This window comes from Brienomyrus brachyistius, chromosome 13 (genome assembly GCF_023856365.1).
Source record: "Brienomyrus brachyistius isolate T26 chromosome 13, BBRACH_0.4, whole genome shotgun sequence".
Lineage (NCBI taxonomy): Eukaryota > Metazoa > Chordata > Actinopteri > Osteoglossiformes > Mormyridae > Brienomyrus > Brienomyrus brachyistius.
The window spans coordinates 16,564,487-16,582,442 of record NC_064545.1 but is presented as its reverse complement, the minus strand read 5'-3'; the positions used below and the strand labels follow the sequence as shown (position 1 = coordinate 16,582,442).

The following is a 17,956-nucleotide window of genomic DNA, read 5'->3' as shown; positions in this document are numbered from 1 at the left end:
CACAGCACAGGACTGCTGTCAACTGCTATTGAATTTAGAATGCAGATGATGGATAACCTTACATTTTGTATGGCATGCTTAACTTGACATATATTTCTTTACAACCTGCCTGGCAAAGTAACAAAATGCCGCACCGACGCTGTAATCGCTGACGCTGACCTCTCTCCCGCTTGTTGTCTTTCAGACCACGCCGCTTTGGATGCACAGGTTTCGCACTGAGCATTTCTCCTTCCTGTCCCGTCTGCTCCTGTCTGCGTGCTGTGTTTCGTTTCAGTCCCGTTTGGTGTCGTTTTGCTGATGTTATCCAAATCGTCTTTGTACTACGCATAAAAAAAACGCATTTGTGCGCAGTATCAGATAATTCAAGTTGCCTGTATGAAAATTGCTGCTGTTCTATAAAGGTTAAAATCTCCAAGACCATCCCTAGTTTCTATGAATTAAAAATTCCAAGCGGTATATGATAGAAATGCTTATTTATTCTGTTATTTTATGAATATTTGCCTTTGTTATATATAATCCTAGAGATCTATTGTATGTGCATGCTAGATACAGTAGCATCTCCATGGGAAATTGGTGTCAGGGATGCTTATATGACTTGCTTGTCCGGCTTCTCTGAAGTAACGCTTCACTTTGTGTTGTACTAAGGCTCGCATCGCCAGCCGGCATGTTCTGGAAACAACAACAAGCCTTGGGCTTCAGGGTGCTGGAGGGTGAGTAGAAAATACCGCAGACTGATTTCATTCTCCGTGTAGCTTTTTACGGCAATGAATAATACTGTTCTATAGCAAGGTGAGAAGGGATCTTTCAGATCACAGATATACAGCATACAATAATGCACGAACAGTGGATTTCAGTATATATATTGACTAGATTTTTTGAAACACAATGCATTAAGTCTAATTACAGCAGTCAATGGTTACTCTTTTTCTCAAAAGCATTAAAAGTTATTGTGGAACTGCATTCTCATTAAAAGTTAAAATATGAGATGTAACCATCTATACAGTATTTTCCTAGTAATGTTCTACCAGTAGCAACAGGTTAATAATTAGATAATATTAATAAAATCTCACAGATATGAAAAACAAATATTTGGGTAGCATGTGTCCATAAATGTGTCACGTGTTGGGCAGGGTTATTGACAATGGTTTACAATAGAAAAGCAGCAGGGCTTTGGGGCTTATTAAACCCAAAAGCCAGTTAATCTCATAAACAGTTTCATGCTGTCCTGCTCTGAGAGACCGTGAGGGATGTATGGGAGACCTGAGCACAGGGACATCTGTGGGGTACCAAGAGGGACGCTGAAGGGGCTGGGGACACATCAATGTCCTGCGTCTGGGCAGGGCCAGGACAAAGGGCTTAGAAATGAGTGCAACCTCAGGAACAAAGAGAAAAGCCAAAACTACAGTGCAGACACCCCACTCTGTGCTGGACAACAAGCGCCTCGATCTGCTGAGACGGATGGGGCCCAAGGCAAGGTTAAGTCACCATATGGAGATCAGGAAGCCCAGGACAGTGTCAGGTAGCAAATACATGTCAGTGCAGTGTGCGTAGGCTGTGGTCCGGGGTTTTTTCCAGTCTCATCCTTTTTGGCTTTAATTCAATTTTTATTGTGTCTGGGGCGCTCAATCTGCGTGGGCCCGTATGTTCCACGGCTTACCAAATGGAATATCTGGAAGCATTCTTCTCTGGAACCTCCGACACTTTCCTTTTCTTGTGCCATTTTTTTCTGCCACAACAATGCCAATTCCTCCCGCTGTAATTACTGTAATTTCTTCTCATTTGTCTGTAACACGTGGGCTTTGAGCAGGAGCATAACGTTAAATGATACGCGACACTAGCTATCTGACTAGCTATTCGCTGCTTGTATGCTATGCTGTGACATTAATATACTACAAAGCTGCCTCTGTTACTAGGCCAGGGAGCATCCTTTATGGCATCGACAGTATGCCAGATCTGCGCCGGAAGAGGACAGTGCCCATTGTCCGAGACCTGGTAAGTTACCCGTTTCTGCTGAACACTCGTCATTTTCTCTGTTTTCCCTTGATATACTGCACCACTGACATGTAGTCCATGGCGTCTCCCTGTCTCTGAGCCAGGCTCAGCCACAATTTCACTCACGATCATCCGAAAGCAGCCATTGGATTATTTTCACAATAAGGATTTGAAGAACCCTCTATATTATATTGCAGAGGTTCATGTTCTAGCCGTGTAAACGTCTGTGTTGTTTGTTTATGCTACATTGTATCATTTTTGTAACTCTGCTACATTGCTAATAGCTAATTAAAAAACTAAGAATTTTTGCACCCAGCATAATTTTGTGTATGAAGTTATAATAGTGTCTTCTTTCACCTTATTCACTTATTATACAAACATTTCGTGCCATATTTCATTGGCCTATTTATAACTTACACTTCATTAGGGTCCTATTGCTATACGGCCATATAAATATTGGCCATGTTAACTATAAAAAATTCCGTATTGATGCCATACATTTGATACTTGATAAGTGGATCTTGAAAACTATAAGGAAAAAGTTGACGTTGTATTTGTGCATATCTCTCATGAAATTAAAAAACCGACGTTACCTTGGTAAGTACGGGTCATGTTTCTGTTTTCAGATCGCTGCATAGATATTTACCATTCCAACATGGGCCCATAATTGCTATGGGTGATATTTTTCAGGGAGTTGTCAGATTTCTCTCCAGACATGTATCCTGTGAGACGGGCAGCTCGAACGAAATATACGAAATGTTGACAACTCTACCCAAAAATATATGTTGAGGATTTCATTGAAATCTACCGAGGCTTTTGGATCATGTAAAACATTGCGAGTGAAAGCCTTTGACACCCCCAGATGACGTCCTTAAATACCAGGGTCGAGTCACACCCTCCTCAGCTCATTCTCCCCCCGTGTGAATGGAACACATCCGGCTGCCTGACTGCTTCTGCGCAGGGGCTCGGCTCCGCTGGTTATCCAGGGGAGAGGCCCTCATACAGGGGGGCAAGGCTACGTTCACACACAGCCACTCTGCGGTGTCGTCTTCTGCCTCTGGAGCCATTCCGTGTTCTGCCGGTGAAATCTGGAGGAAGCAGCTGATGGGTTCCTGTTCTGATCTCGCATTGACATTTGTATCTATTTATTTGGCATCCAGAGTGACACACGAACGAGGCAGATAATAATCAAGACAGAACTCGTAGCTACACAGCACACCTTTCTGGCTTCTTGGCTGATGATAGGTGAAAGTATGTGCGTCGCCTGTGTCCCCCTTTACGAAACAAAAGCACAGCTGAACAGAAATCTTATTATCGTTGCTGTTGGGCTAACTTGGGTGAATAATATTCCATAAGCGATGCTTTTACCGCAGTGTGTGTTTACGTAGCCTGCCTGACATTGAACGTCCACGTGCAGGTGGGCGTTTTGCACAGTATGACCTTTGACCCCAGATGACCCCCCCCTCACTTCAGCCTGGGCCCTGTAATGCCTGCAGCAAGCTCAGCTCCCTGAGTGCATGTTCACTGACCTGACATATATACATGAAGTTCACACACGGTTCACATATAAACACCCTCCAGTACCCTCTTCCCCCCCCCCCCACCCCACCCCCACATACATCTCCTTGCTTTAAATGCTCATAGCTTGCCATGGTTCTTTACCATAGTGTGGCTGAGGGGAGTATGGATGGTAAAGACCAGCCTCGCACTGTCAGCCGTCAATGCCTGCTTCTCCTCTTTGTGGTACGGACCCCAGACAGGGGGTCTCTCTCTTGCCACCTAGAGACAGAGCAAAATTGACCCCGTAACATTAAATGGTGGATCAGCAGCGTGTCCCTGGCTCCCTACTAACAAATCAGTGTTTGTCTCTCCTTGTCTTGTTGCCATTAAGCTGTGCAGTATAGACATAGTCTACAGTATTACTCCCATGGTTATTAAGCTTATGATTCGGATAGTTAATGTGTGCCTCAGTGGTACCATGCCCAAGGTGAATTCTGGGAAACAAACAGGAGGTATTTTGACGGATTTCGTTCTTTAAATAGTCATTAATTTGGCGCATGGCAGCAAAACGCCCATGCGCTCCGCACTGCAGCTCCAAGTCTGTGCTGGACAGTTGCCGCCCGTGTACTAAGGTCCACTCGCAATCGCTGCCCACACTGATCTGTTTATTGCTCTTTTTCCCATCATGCATCTGGGTGTCTCAGGCCTTGGTAAGTGCCGTTTCCCTCACCAAGCTCACACTGCACTGATTGTGATTTTGCCCATGCAAAGACGAAACCGCAGCCCGGACTGGCATGTGATGCGGTCAGAGTCTAAGTGGGGTCCAAGGCAGGCTTCACCGGTGGCACCTTTCCATAGTGGAGGTTGGGTGTTGTTAAGTCTACGCCCCTTTGGTACGTGCCACCCTGGGCAATTGCTTATATTACCCTTGCCAGGATCCACCCCCCCACGCTTTTTTCAAGAACAGTGTTTCCCAATCTGGTCCTCGGGTATCTGCAGACAGTCTGGCAGGGAGCTGGGAGGGAGAGAAAACATGGATCTGTGAGCCCCCCAGGACTGGGTCGGGAAACACAGTGCCTCTTTCTTTGAAAGGAGCTCAGTTCTTTCAGTTTTTTTGGTTACTTGTGCTAAATTTTCAGTGCAATAATATTCCATTTTGATTTGACAGCTCATTTAACAGATGGGTTAGTACTTAAACTCAACCGTTCAATATTTAAAGAGAGAATAATCATATGCATATGAACTGATACCCACACAGAAAGCATCTTATCACTGCATTAAAAATAAATACCCAGTATTCAACATGAAGCATTACTTAACAAATGGTCTAGTTATACACTTCTATGTGGTGTCATCAACATGGGTCTTAACCTAAATCTTACATTGCAAAATTATTTATATGAATCTATTTGCATTGTGTTTAATGGTTACATCATGTCCTGTACATAGCTGTAACGTCACTAAATCTGCATTCCATGCTTTTTATTCTGCCATTAAACTCATGGAGACCCTGTTTATGATCACACTATAAAAATGCCGGGGGTCTGTAAAGGGGCTGCACCACTGCGGCTGCTCAGGATTCTCCTGTGGCTGAGAACGCTGCTGATTTTTCTTGCCTCAAATTGAAGTTCTCCCAAGACAAGGCAGCCTGGCATCCCCTGTGCACCCAGGAAGTGATTTAGCATTAATGACCAGATCAAATAAATGATGGATTTGCAGGGAGAGACGCGACGCAGGCGCCCCAAACAGGCCAACAAAAGGAAACAATCTGTATACAATCAGTAAAAAAAAGAATTACAACATCCAAATCTTTATTGGCTACATATTTCAAAACGGCTGGTTTTTCATGCACTTTTAATTTATGAAGATGAGCTTTTGGCCTGTCCAGATAACGGCCTCCTTCTTTGTTTCCTTCAGACCCTGACTGCTCGAAAGGCAGGCATCTCCTTCGCTCTGGTCACCAGATCCACACTCAGCAATGAAGACCTGGTAAGTGTCAACCAGGCGGACTAATGTAAGCGGCCCCGAGTTTTAATCAGCTACAAGCTCTTCGTTAAACCAGTTCACACTGATGAATTCACTGCCCCCAGAGAGATTTGAACCAAAGACCTTCTGACCCAGTTTCTCAAGCAATATCCACAGGCTGCATGTTACTGCAGTTAGTGTAATGCTAGGTATTTTTTATTGGTCAGATAGGGATAGGGAGCGTGCCGCTATTAGCAGGCGGCAGAGAGTAACTAACGGCTAGAACACAAGCTCCTGTAGGCGGCACGAGGCTGAGCAGGAATTAACGAGGACAGCCTCATGTCCTTAGATAATACTACTGGAAGAACCCAGAAATTCTGCAGGAAACCCAGCGCCGCAAAAAGACGAGAACGACAAATTAGGAAGTTAATAAATGGACGTTCCTCAAAGCCTCATTTATCTTGCGGAGAATTCCGTCTCCAGCCTATAGTCCGTAGGGAATCGGGCTGGCTGATCCTGCTTCAGAAGTGCGCTCCCAAAGCGCAGTCCTCTGCCAGAATTACTCTCAGGTCTGCTCCTCCTGTGGACATCTGCCATCTGCAGATAGAGGAGCACCTTAATCGATGGAAGGAGATTGATTAGGAGATGCAGTCCAACGGCATCGCAGCCGCCCTTTTAACTTTGAGCAACAGATAAAAGCCAGCAGCACTTTTCCTCCTCGTCACTTGCAGAGCATCACCCATCTGCGCTGTACGAATCTCAAGGCCTCACTGCCTGCTTTCAGGTTCCCAGTCGCTCCCCGAGGCCTGTTTCACCCCGCTGTGTCCTAGGAGTGTTTGATGAGCATGCATTCTTATTAAATCGTATTTAATCTCATTTAATCAGATGTACCTATAGGCCTAAGCAGACACAGGCAGGACGACAGGGCTGTCCGCTAGGTGTCTACGGCCGACTTAGCAGACGCAGAACTCACCTGCAGTCACAAAAAGCTACAGAAATGTAGGCGGTCTTTGTTTTATCCAGTGAGACTGCTACACTGCTCAGGTCTGTAGTGGCATCCAAGTCCAATCTGACGAGAAGCAGACTGCCCGCCACCAGAGGTGGGTAATCCAGGTTCAGAGAGTCATAATCCAGACCAAGACGTTGTTATAACCAATCAGTTGAGTACTGGCCGGTTGAAACAAAATTTTGGTATGGACTTCTACTCTCTGGACCTGAATTACCCACCTCTGCTCGCCCCACCCTGGGTGTCGACAGCTGGGATGTACCAAATCCACGCCGCACCCACGCTGGGGCTGAACATGCAGGCGGAGCGAGTGCCAGGGCTTGGTAAAGAGGAGCAGATTGTGGCAGGTGATACGAAAACGATTCGGGCAGCACGGGTCAGCAGGGACATTATTTGCAGGAACGTCCCCTTCAGTAAAGAGTGCAGCGTGTTAAATATGCCGAGGAGGGCGGAGGGCGGAGGGCTCTCGCGGTCCCTCATTTGCCCAAAAGACGTGCAGATTATCTGAGAAAAACAGCAGCGCCGAATGCTGAAGTGGCTTAGCTAATGAGTTTAGCTAATCAGTCTGATTGTGTTTGGTCTAGAGGAAAATGACCGTCATCGAAAAGGGAAGCTGCTGCGCAAAATTAATAATAAAATAAAAAAACAGAAATGCAAACGATAAACATATATTACTGAGAAGGATAGAAAATATAGAAATGTACAGCTAGGCTCATTCAAAGCTAATGTCACCCGCTGGGTCAGTAAAGATCCTTTTATTTGGAATAGAGAGAAGTTAAAGAATAACAATGCCATTGTGAATGGAAATGCGAAGCATAGCTCACATTTGTATCACATATCTTCCAATACCGGCAACCAATTATTCATCACTCAAAAGCTATATTAAATATAAAATATTAAAATAATTCATATTAAATATTTGATAATAAAATGGCAACATTTTACTCAAGGGGCCACCAAGTAATTGAGTTATTATGCCTTTTTCCCGTGTGAATTAACCACAAACTAAGTCATAGGTTACATACTGATCTCATGTTTGTTCATCATTAATGAATCTTGATGCATCTTTTATCTCAAGTAGCAACTATATTTGCTCATGATTTGTACTTCAGCTGTAACTAAGTTACTATTTGTGCCACATCAAATAAAGTGTTACCAATAAAATAAACAGGGAGCATAATGGTAATATGTTGCATGACAGGACTGTGTCAAGTCCTGGAGGGTTTTTCTGCAAGAAGCTGGTATGTCTGTAGAAGGTCGATTTACTTAGTAACCCGTGACAGCTGTTTCCCCAGGACTTCCATCAGAAAATGTTCAATAGTGATCAATAGTGTTCAATAGTGATCCACACCCTGACATTAATCGTGTATCCTGCACAATGTTATGTTGTCACATTTTGTGTCAGTCCTGGGGTACAACATCAAGACACTGAAATATCACTTTCTAACCATGTGCTTATCACATGATAAGCTGACTGATGCGGTCAGCGTAAGCGTTATTAATGAGGCCAACCTTTAGTTCCTGTCTAGCTGAGGCCCCTGTCTAGCTGAGGCCCTTGTCCAGCTGAGGCCCCTGTCTAGCAGTGGTTCCTGTCTAGCTGAGGCCCTTGTCCAGCTGAGGCCCCTGTCTAGCAGTGGTTCCTGTCTAGCTGAGGCCCCTGTCTAGCTGAGGCCCTTGTCCAGCTGAGGCCCCTGTCTAGCAGTGGTTCCTGTCTTGCTGAGGCCCCTGTCTAGCTGAGGCCCTTGTCCAGCTGAGGCCCCTGTCTAGCAGTGGTTCCTGTCTAGCTGAGGCCCTTGTCCAGCTGAGGCCCCTGTCTAGCAGTGGTTCCTGTCTAGCTGAGGCCCCTGTCTAGCTGAGGCCCCTAGGCTTCAGCCAGGGTGAGCCTGTGCGTTAAAGCTGCCCTGCTGAACCCGCATCCTGTCCCTGATCCTTACTTCCACACTGCAGTCCATCAGCATGACAGAAAATGTGTCACATATTCAAACAAATCCTTTTCAGAGCCATCCGAGTCAAAAATTTGGCCAAACACATTGGAGCATCAATGCCAAGTAGCGATTTCATTCACTTTTACAGAGTATTTGAACCCAGAAGGATGGAATGTTGTTTTCAGACTGGGCTTAGACTAGTCCCTTCAGAAAGCGCAGACCTGGTGAGTGAAGCAGGCCCTCAGTGGGCAGGGTGTGGCCAGGGGCTCATCTTGTCTCGCACTGAGTCTCTGGCTCCAGCTCTTGCATCTTCTGGAGAGAGTTTCACACCACAAGCGAGCCGCCATGATGAGGAGGCGTGTGTGGACGGTGCGCTGACATCTGCTTAGCGTAAATGCAGAGGCGTGAACCACGGCACCGCCCCCATCCCCCCCCGTCACCCAGCGCCCCCCTCCCTGCATGGCTGGACGTCTCACGGGGCAGCGAGGCGCGATTTGCTCTCCTGCAGCTTGGCTCCAGCGAGACTCTCACTTCCCTTCCAAAGAAACGCTGTGTCTGTGTGCTCTGTTTGTTTATCCATTCAGAAACAGAGCGGACACACACACACACGCACGCGTGCACGCACACACACACAAACACACACACACACAAACACCCAATCTGGGAGGATCTGCATGTTGCGGCTGAAATGAAACAAACAGCAGATGGAATCACAGCGTCTCCCTGTTACATTCTCGGCTCGCTAAGTACTGGGACTCATCGGAGGCGTGTGATGGTGGCGATATGGCCTGCGTCAGCTTGAGGGTCCTTTAGCAAGTCTCTACATATAAATAAGCTTTATAATCTGAGTGTTACAGTAAATTGATGGTAAACATGTCTGTGCAAATATGATTAAGGTGTGAGACAGACAAACAGCATAGCACACATTCTCTCCAGGTATGGAACATGTTAGCATGCCATTGGAGTTCAACTACCCGCTGACATCTTCATAAATTTATCTTATTATATGATATTATATCATATTAGGGCTTTTAGGTTTGTGGCACCGACTTTTCCACTATGCTAATACGGTCTTATTTAACGTAATGTAATCAGTTTTACATATTAGGCTGGTAACTATTTCTCATACATCTCAGCTAACATGCCCCATGTCTCAGCTTCCCCTAATGAGATTCCCCCGCCCTCGGTGTCCTCACAAAGCCAACCTGTCTCATTACAGAAGTTACACGTCTTCCGGAAGACTCTGCAGGCCCTCATCTACCCGATTTCATCCACCACCCCGCACAACTTCGAGGTGTGGACGGCCACAGCGCCCACATACTGCCATGAGTGTGAGGGCCTCCTGTGGGGCATCGCGCGCCAGGGCATGCGCTGCTCTGAGTGCGGGGTCAAGTGCCACGAGAAATGCCAGGACCTGCTCAATGCCGACTGTCTGCAGAGTGAGTGGAAGGTCCTCAGGAGCCGTGCGGGGGCCCAGACACACGCTCACACGCACACAGGCTGGATGGCATCCATTTGTATTGTGATTGTGAGCCACCAGATCTTCCTCAAATTTTACAACTGGAAGGTTCTGGAAGACTTCCAGGTCTTTCAGAAATTCGAAGTTACAATGCTTAACATCCCTTGAGGCTCTACAAAGCCACCACATGTGGCTGAGACACGCAGGGAAGGGTGCACGTGAATCACAAGCAGACATGGTGAACGGCTGCTGTTTCATCTCAATCCGCAGGTCCGTTACGCTTCACGGTGGCAGAGTCTGAAAATGTGCCAGCTACGGTGTCTGCTGGTGTCGTGCTCCCGTCTCTGTTTTTAGTCGCTCCCAGGAAGCCGGGCCTGGGCCTTTACTCTTATGTTTCTCATCACGAATCCCATTACTGCCTTGCACTCAATATTTTCTTCCTAAAATTGTTTTGAGAGCACGTTGTCTTGGCCCCGTTCCACCCTCGATGGACGCGGTAAGCCTACACAGGGCTGTCTGCTCTACAGGAGCTGTGGAGAAGAGCTCCAAGCATGGGGCAGAAGACAAAACGCAGAACATCATCATGGCCATGAAGGAGAGGATGAAGATCAGAGAGAAGAACCGGCCGGAGGTGTTCCTGCTCATCCAGGAGGTCTTTCACATCTCCAAGGAAGACTTCGCTACTCACCTGAAAGCCGCCAAGCAGGCAGTTTTGGAGGGCACCTCCAAGTGGTCGGCCAGAATCACCATTACAGGTACAACTCATGCTTGTCTGGCCCACATTCATTCCTCTATTTTGTTTTCTTCTCTATCATAAAGTCCTGTGAGAATCCTGCACCTGTTCAGCAGATGTACAATAAATGTGAAGTTACGTACTTCTAGGGCAAGCATTCTCCGGCTGCGGACCAATACGGCAGGTTAATCTAGACCCAGTCGATATTGCACCTTGTGAATCGAAACGGTTAACGTGAAAAGGCTTAAGGTCTGAAGTGCAGAAATACCACGTAGAACTTCTTTGTGTTAAGTTCCCATTTTTGTATATATTGACGTCTATATGGAAAAGTTATTGTTAATTCATCAAAGTTCATGAAATGCTGCTGTTGTTACTGAAAATTGTTCAGGACCTCTGACTTTGAAGAAAAATCTGATGTGCACCTTTCATCAAAATGTTTGCGAGCCCTCGTCCAGAGTAACGATCTGAGTACTGACTCTCCAACAGCAAAAACACCCCACCGGAGCATCCTCACGAATAAGTAATCCAGTAAAATCCAGTAGGAGCCACTGAAGGTGACTGTGCCACGGGGCTGACTAACCCATAGTTCACCATAGCATTTCTCAGAGATCAGCCTCATTGAGACTATGCATTCATTCAAGCTTGCCTGCACCCCCCCCCCCCCATATGGTTTCTATGGAAACAGAGATTGCCCGGGCAGGGGTTAAATGTAGCAGGCATTGCCCAGTCAGTCCTCTTCCATCTGCCCATCTGTGATGCCCCGCCAGCTCATCAGTATGCAGGAGAGGCAGCTTACAGGAAACCATTCTTATTTCTCCGGCCTTATTGAGTTTTCACACACCTTGGATTATTATTTATTTACACGTCGCCCCTCAATTCAATACCTGCAAACTTGTACTGAGTTATGCTTCAAACAAGTACCAGGTAACAGGACAATATGGGAAACCGTGCATTCTGTCTTAGCGGCGCCTCCTCCTGCTCTTCATTCTACACGCCGCACTTTGTTCTGACGTCAGACACGCTTTCTGTTCTGTTCTGGGCAGTTCTGTGTGCTCAGGGCCTGCAAGCCAAGGATAAGACCGGATCCAGTGATCCGTATGTCACCGTCCAGGTGGGAAAGACCAAGCGCAGAACCAAAACCATCTTCGGGAACCTCAACCCCGTCTGGGACGAAAACTTTTCCTTGTGAGTATGTTGACGGAACCGTCAAATCAGTGGGGAGCCTTTGACTAAATTACCCTCCCTTCATAATTATCTGCATTAAAAGCTCCTGACATTTCCAAATGAGCGATGTGATTGGGGCAACTGTCACTCAAAACCCACTTTGAAATCCTCAGAATTATCTCATTAAGACCAAAATAATCGTGCGCTGAAAAACAATATGGGTCAATCTGGGTATCCGCCTGCTCCCTGGCAGCAGTGGCAGAGCTGTCAGTGTTGTTTGCTCCGCATCTTTGGGTTTGCTTAAGCGATGGAAACGTCAGGTTAATGTGGCCTGACAGGCCTGGCCCTGCTTTCACTTCTATATAGTTTAAAGCTCCACAAAGGAAAAATACGCCATCTTTTATAAGAGCAGGTGTCCAAGTCATTGAGGCCACTCTCTGATATTATAGCTGAGCCCCGTCATATCTGGAGATTTATGGGCAACCTTGCCTGTCTTTTTCCAGTAGGAAAATATACGCATATAAATGTTGTTTTTGTACCATCGTGTGGCCAATCAAAGCCGTAGCTGACTTTGTGAGAGGCCTGTTAAAGGCCTGTGGCAGTTTAATTCAGCCAAAATCATCGTCACGTTGGTATTTATCCACCACTGACATAATCCACAAGTACCTGTGATAGCAGGTGAGACCTGACAATGGCTATACAGTATGGCGGTTGGGGAGCATCTTACTAATCATTATCACATGTCTGGATGCCAGAACCTTCAGATCTCTGATCTCTGCTTTTTGGAGACTTGATCACCGCGCGCTGCAGTAAGCACGCAGCCAGTGGGCCGCCTGACAGAAGCGTTTCTGTACCATCACACAGCAATTGAGGAATCCCTTTCCCCATCTCCGCACCAGATAAAAAAAACTCTGGTGACTCCCACTGGTGCTGCTTACCAGTAAATCGGAAGGTCCAGACAAAAGTTGCAGGGCTCCATTAATTAAGCGGACTTCCTTAAAGAAGCGCCCCCCCCCCGCATGCTCCTGTCTCCAGCCCACCGATGATTTCTCTCTTCTTATTTTCTGTGAATGGCTCCTCTGTGCTACATCTCCTTCATTAAATCAGAAGCCCCCGCGCAGAAAGGCACAGGCCTCTCACATATGCTCCATTGTATGTGTGTGTGTGTGTGGGGGGGTAAGTTTTAGGGGATGTGTGAGAGTGGGGGGGTGGGTCGCAAAAGGCCAGCTGTGGGCCTGACGCCTGAGAAGCTCATTGATCTCCACCTGAGGTCTGGCCAGCAGTCTGACGCCACGCCGTCTCCGTTTGGGAGACTATGGCAGAATGTAAGGCCACCACAGGCTCTGGGGACCAAGAGGCAGCTGTCGAGCCCCATCCCCCCCGTGGCAGGATTCATCTCGCAGCCTTTTGGACGGATATATCCATCCTTCGGGAGACTGGAGGGGGGGCTTTAATTTAGGAGGCAGACTTTTCCGCCACTTAAGCGGATGGCTCTCCTTCAAACCACTGCCTGTCAAGCTGATTTCCTTCTGGAAGCGGCGGATCACGCAGAGTTCCTAGCGAGGTGATGTGGAGGAGCACCAGCACACGTCTCACTGCTGTGATTCGACCGCCGCTTCACGACTCTGCCACATTACCTCTAGACGGGCTCTGGAATTTAACCCCAAATCAGTTTTATCTGGGTGTTATTTGGACATTGGGATGTGGGGGGGAGACCCATGGATAAGACATAGAACGGAGAGCAAGGCGCAGTCAGATATACAGGCTTACGGTGCATCCTGATCCAGTTCATTCCGGCTGCAGCCGGTGCCAAACGGCAGTGGCGATAATCCAGTGTTGAAAGAGTGGTCCTGTGTTGACTCAGGTGCCGAATGCTATTGGCCGCATCCAGGACACCGGGCAGCCAAAGCCTCAAAGTGGCAGCGGTAGCACTGTGGATGGTTATAGCACCAGTGAGATGCCCAGCGATGGAGCGTGGTGACTGAATTTCCCTGTTAATGTGCTTCCCCAATTCTGCTTTGCACATTGATGATAAACAGTGACAACTCAGCTGTTTTGAGAAGAAAACGCCAGCAATCAGGAGCATTATGGGGTTCAGCCAAGCAGGATATGTGCTCCATATTTTTCTTTAACTGTTTATTTATTGGTAGGCAGTTGACACATTTTTTTGAATCTTTTAATACATACAAGATTTTACACTAAAATCATTAGATACTGTGTTATCGGAACTGGGAGCATCACTTGTCGTGAACGTAGTGATGAACCACCACAACACTGCAGAAGGCAGGGACGGCGGTGATGAGAGCCCCCACTTCCAGCCCCCCCCCCGGGAACCTGGGCTCCATTTTCAACCCCCTTCCCTGCCTGTCACACTCCATTGTCCACCCTCGGTCGGTGAGACACTCAGCATTCATTTTTGCATGGGTTTTGGTAACGTGACAGTTACGTTACGTATAACTAATGGGGTTGTGATTTAGTTTTGTTTCGGCTGTCTGTAAGAGAGGTGCCGACTTCGTGGGGTCCATTCACGCCCCTCCTCTCAGGCTGGCATCCAGGACACACCACTGTGCCGTGTTCAGGCTGGCATCCAGACGCACCACTGTGCCGTGTTCAGGCTGGCATCCAGATGCACCACTGTGCCGTGTTCAGGCTGGCATCCACCCACACCACTGTGCCGTGTTCAGGCTGGCATCCACCCACACCACTGTGCCGTGTTCAGGCTGGCATCCACCCACACCACTGTGCCGTGTTCAGGCTGGCATCCAGACACACCACTGTGCCGTGTTCAGGCTGGCATCCAGACACACCACTGTGCCATGTTCATGCTAGCATCCACCCACACCACTGTGCCATGTTCAGGCTGGCATCCAGACACACCACTGTGCCGTGTTCAGGCTGGCATCCACCCACACCACTGTGCCGTGTTCAGGCTGGCATCCAGACACACCACTGTGCCGTGTTCAGGCTGGCATCCAGACACACCACTGTGCCGTGTTCAGGCTGGCATCCACCCACACCACTGTACCATGTTCAGGCTGGCATCCACCCACACCACTGTGCTGTGTTTTGTTGGCACAGAGACAGGAGGAGGTCTGGGGGTGTAGGATGAAGGAAGGGAGAGGGACCACATTCAGGAACTTGCGCAGAATTGCTGGGGGCGAGGGTGGTGTGGCATTAAAACTACCTGACAGAGCTGAATGAAAAAGTGAATTTGCTGCTTCTCATGGCACATGTGTGCATCATACTTCTTCTAAGAAGAAGGAGATCAGCCTAAGTGTCTGTTTGTGGACAGTAGCACAGCTGGTGTGTTTAGTCCCTGTTTCCGCTGGCTGATTAACAGATTTACGGCAAGCATCCTCTGTGAATAACCTACAAATCATACTCTGTGGTCCATTGGAAGCCATTTTTAGGAAATAATCATTCAGTGATTATATTCAACAGAAATGCTGCCTCCACATGACAGCCAATGAATCAGAAAATGCCTGGCTGGTCATTTACCAAAGTCAGGTAATCAGGCTGCATATTAACCCTTAAGACCATTTTGTGCCCATGGCCAGACTATTCCTAAATGGGATTCTCTGGTGTAAGTGATGCTGTCTCTGCTTTTTAAATTTTTTCCCCATTGTCAGAGAATGTTAGAACATTCCGCAAGTTCTCCTGAAGTCTTTGCTGTTCACAGAAGATTCTTTAAGAGCAATAGTATGTGTCATTACCCCTTAAAGGTCAGGATTGACACAGCAAGATCTCAGAGCTGAATTAATGGAGGGGCCTATAGTCGATTGACAATCTTACCCTTACACTGTAGGCGCACATGTTTCCACATGATCTATGCTAAAACATGCAACAGAGTAACGTAGCTTCTACTTTGAGATTCACTCCGCCCCCACCTATGATTTCCATTACCTCCGCAAAGAGTAGGAAAATGTCCTTCATTGTAGCTAAACAGCAGAAGGACATTGACTATGTGACCTCTGCTCTTCTGTTCAATCCAGCGAGTGTCACAACGCTACGGACAGGATAAAGGTGAGGGTGTGGGATGAGGATGACGACATCAAGTCCCGGGTGAAGCAGCACTTCAAAAAGGAGTCGGACGACTTCCTCGGGCAGACCATCATCGAAGTCCGGACACTGAGCGGCGAGATGGATGTTTGGTATAACCTGGGTGCGTTAGCCGACATATGCATTGGTAACCATGCCTGGTAACAACGCTGTAGACCGCTGCCTTGGTAACCACCATGTGTGAATAGCTGTTACGATGATCATAAAATGCAATAAATATTATAGGATACTTAAATAAATCCTGCTGGCATTTTGAAAGTAGTTACAGATAAATATTACATAATATTATAATGATCGCAACAGTGTGTGACCCACTATAAAATGCAATATGTGTCTGCCGCAGTGAACACATCTTATTTGATTCTGTTTACTTGCCCGAATGTCATTTTGTCATTTGGGCAGGAACCATGTGACATGCTCTTCTCTTCCATCTGCGCAGTTAAGAATTATGTGTCACCTGGATGGCGAATGCAATTTTCAGGTCAAAGAGCACTGGAGTTAGAGATACAATTTAGACAAATTGGCTTGTCAGTCGTGACTGTCCAGCATTCCGCTTAAGGGCCGCTAGTTATTGTGCTGCCGTCCTGCTAATTTGACAGCGGAAAGTGATTCCCTCAAACAAATGTGGCTATCGGCAGCATTCCTAATAAATGGCCCGGCTCCAGTGCCAGACCTTGACTGCTGAATGGAAAGCAATAGCTAGCTATAGCTGAGAAGAGTAATATCCCTCATTTTTTCCCAGACATTTCTGTGTCACACTCAGACTTAATGCAGAGAGGAAGGGCACTATCCAGGGGACTCTGGGAGCTGTGAGTCGTTCTGTGAAAATAGTAAAGTTTGAGCAAAAATGAAACTGCAAATATTAATAAAGAACTGGGTAGCAGAGTGAATGTGATAAGCAAAGATACCCTGCAAATAAGTGAGAGACAAGGAGAGGCAGGAGCTGTTTTAAGGGGTAAAATAGCCAGCACGTACGCTAACTTCCTTACTAACCTGCGCTCCCCTTGTGCACTAACTCTGCAGAAAAGAGGACGGACAAGTCTGCTGTGTCTGGGGCCATCAGGCTGAAGATCAACGTGGAGATGGAAGGACAGGAGAAAGCAGCTCCACCACATGGCCAGTACACCTGTCTGCACGAGGTACCCATGGAGGATACAAGCCATCCTTTATGGACCGGAGGACTGTTCAGGGCATAGAAGCTCTTCAAGCTGCAGTCTTTATTCTCTAGTCACACTAATTTGCTACCGCTAAGTTAGCTTCCGTTGTTTAGTTTATTTACGCAGACGGTTATTTTCTCCCGTATGCACAGTTTAACATAATTTACTGCTTCTGCTCAATGTGACTGGAAATCCATCCGTGTTCAGGAATGTAATGGTAGCTCTCCTGCCGGTCTCCCGTCTCTGCAGTAATATGTGGAGGTCCTTCAGTCCTACACTCTAAGCCTCAGATTTTGTAATAAAAGCTGATGTATCATCTAGCACCCTAGAGGAGGAGGAGATGGAGGAGTGCTGAGATGCAGAGCGTGTGAGTGTGGGAAACCCAGTCAACACGTCCTCTCTCTTTTTAACAAGGCCTTGGGAGAATTGTCTCTAAGCAAGGTCAAACCGCTCAAGGCCACGGGACTTTCACATTGTTAGCTAATTCCGTGTTGGAGTTGAGAACCTCCTCTTGTGAACCTTGCTTTCCAGAACCTTTTCCATCACCTGACGGAAGTGCAGAACAGCGGGGCGGTGAAGATCCCCGAGGTCAGGGGCGATGAAGCATGGAAAGTTTACTTTGACGACATTTCCCAGGAAATCGTCGACGAGTTTGCCATGCGCTTCGGAGTCGAGTCCATCTACCAGGCAATGACGTGAGCAGCTAGATTTAATATTTGAATATAATTCAAATAATTCACCAAATACATTTCCTCTGTATCAAAATAGATTGGATAGGACTGGGCAGTACACTAGTGACCAAAATTGTGGAAACACCTTACAATTATTATACCGCCGGTAATGTTCATAAATTTCCGGTTTTTGGTCGGTATCGCCCAGCCATTAGGGTGCAAAACAAAAATCTTTTAGCTTGGTGACCATATTAAGCATTTTTATAGGACGTCCCAGAGGTATATGACAGAAACAACCAGTAAATCTATGACGAATGTTGTAGTT

The 17,956-nt window shown here is 47.0% G+C and overlaps 1 protein-coding gene across 3 annotated transcripts in view; it reads left to right on the top strand.

The window, feature by feature from the left end:
- Positions 1–17,956, top strand: part of LOC125706219 (protein unc-13 homolog C-like) — a 73,267-nt gene that overhangs the window by 8,864 nt on the left and 46,447 nt on the right. For 2 of the 3 annotated variants that reach the window (XM_048972803.1, XM_048972801.1), the window contains exons 3-12: positions 185–207; positions 646–710; positions 1,914–1,992; positions 5,410–5,481; positions 9,608–9,827; positions 10,375–10,602; positions 11,624–11,765; positions 15,737–15,906; positions 16,827–16,942; positions 17,492–17,655. In XM_048972803.1, coding sequence (XP_048828760.1) covers positions 185–207; positions 646–710; positions 1,914–1,992; positions 5,410–5,481; positions 9,608–9,827; positions 10,375–10,602; positions 11,624–11,765; positions 15,737–15,906; positions 16,827–16,942; positions 17,492–17,655 — 1,279 coding nt within the window. The remainder of the gene's footprint in view (positions 1–184; positions 208–645; positions 711–1,913; positions 1,993–5,409; positions 5,482–9,607; positions 9,828–10,374; positions 10,603–11,623; positions 11,766–15,736; positions 15,907–16,826; positions 16,943–17,491; positions 17,656–17,956) is intronic. The other variant, XM_048972802.1, reaches the window with a different exon arrangement.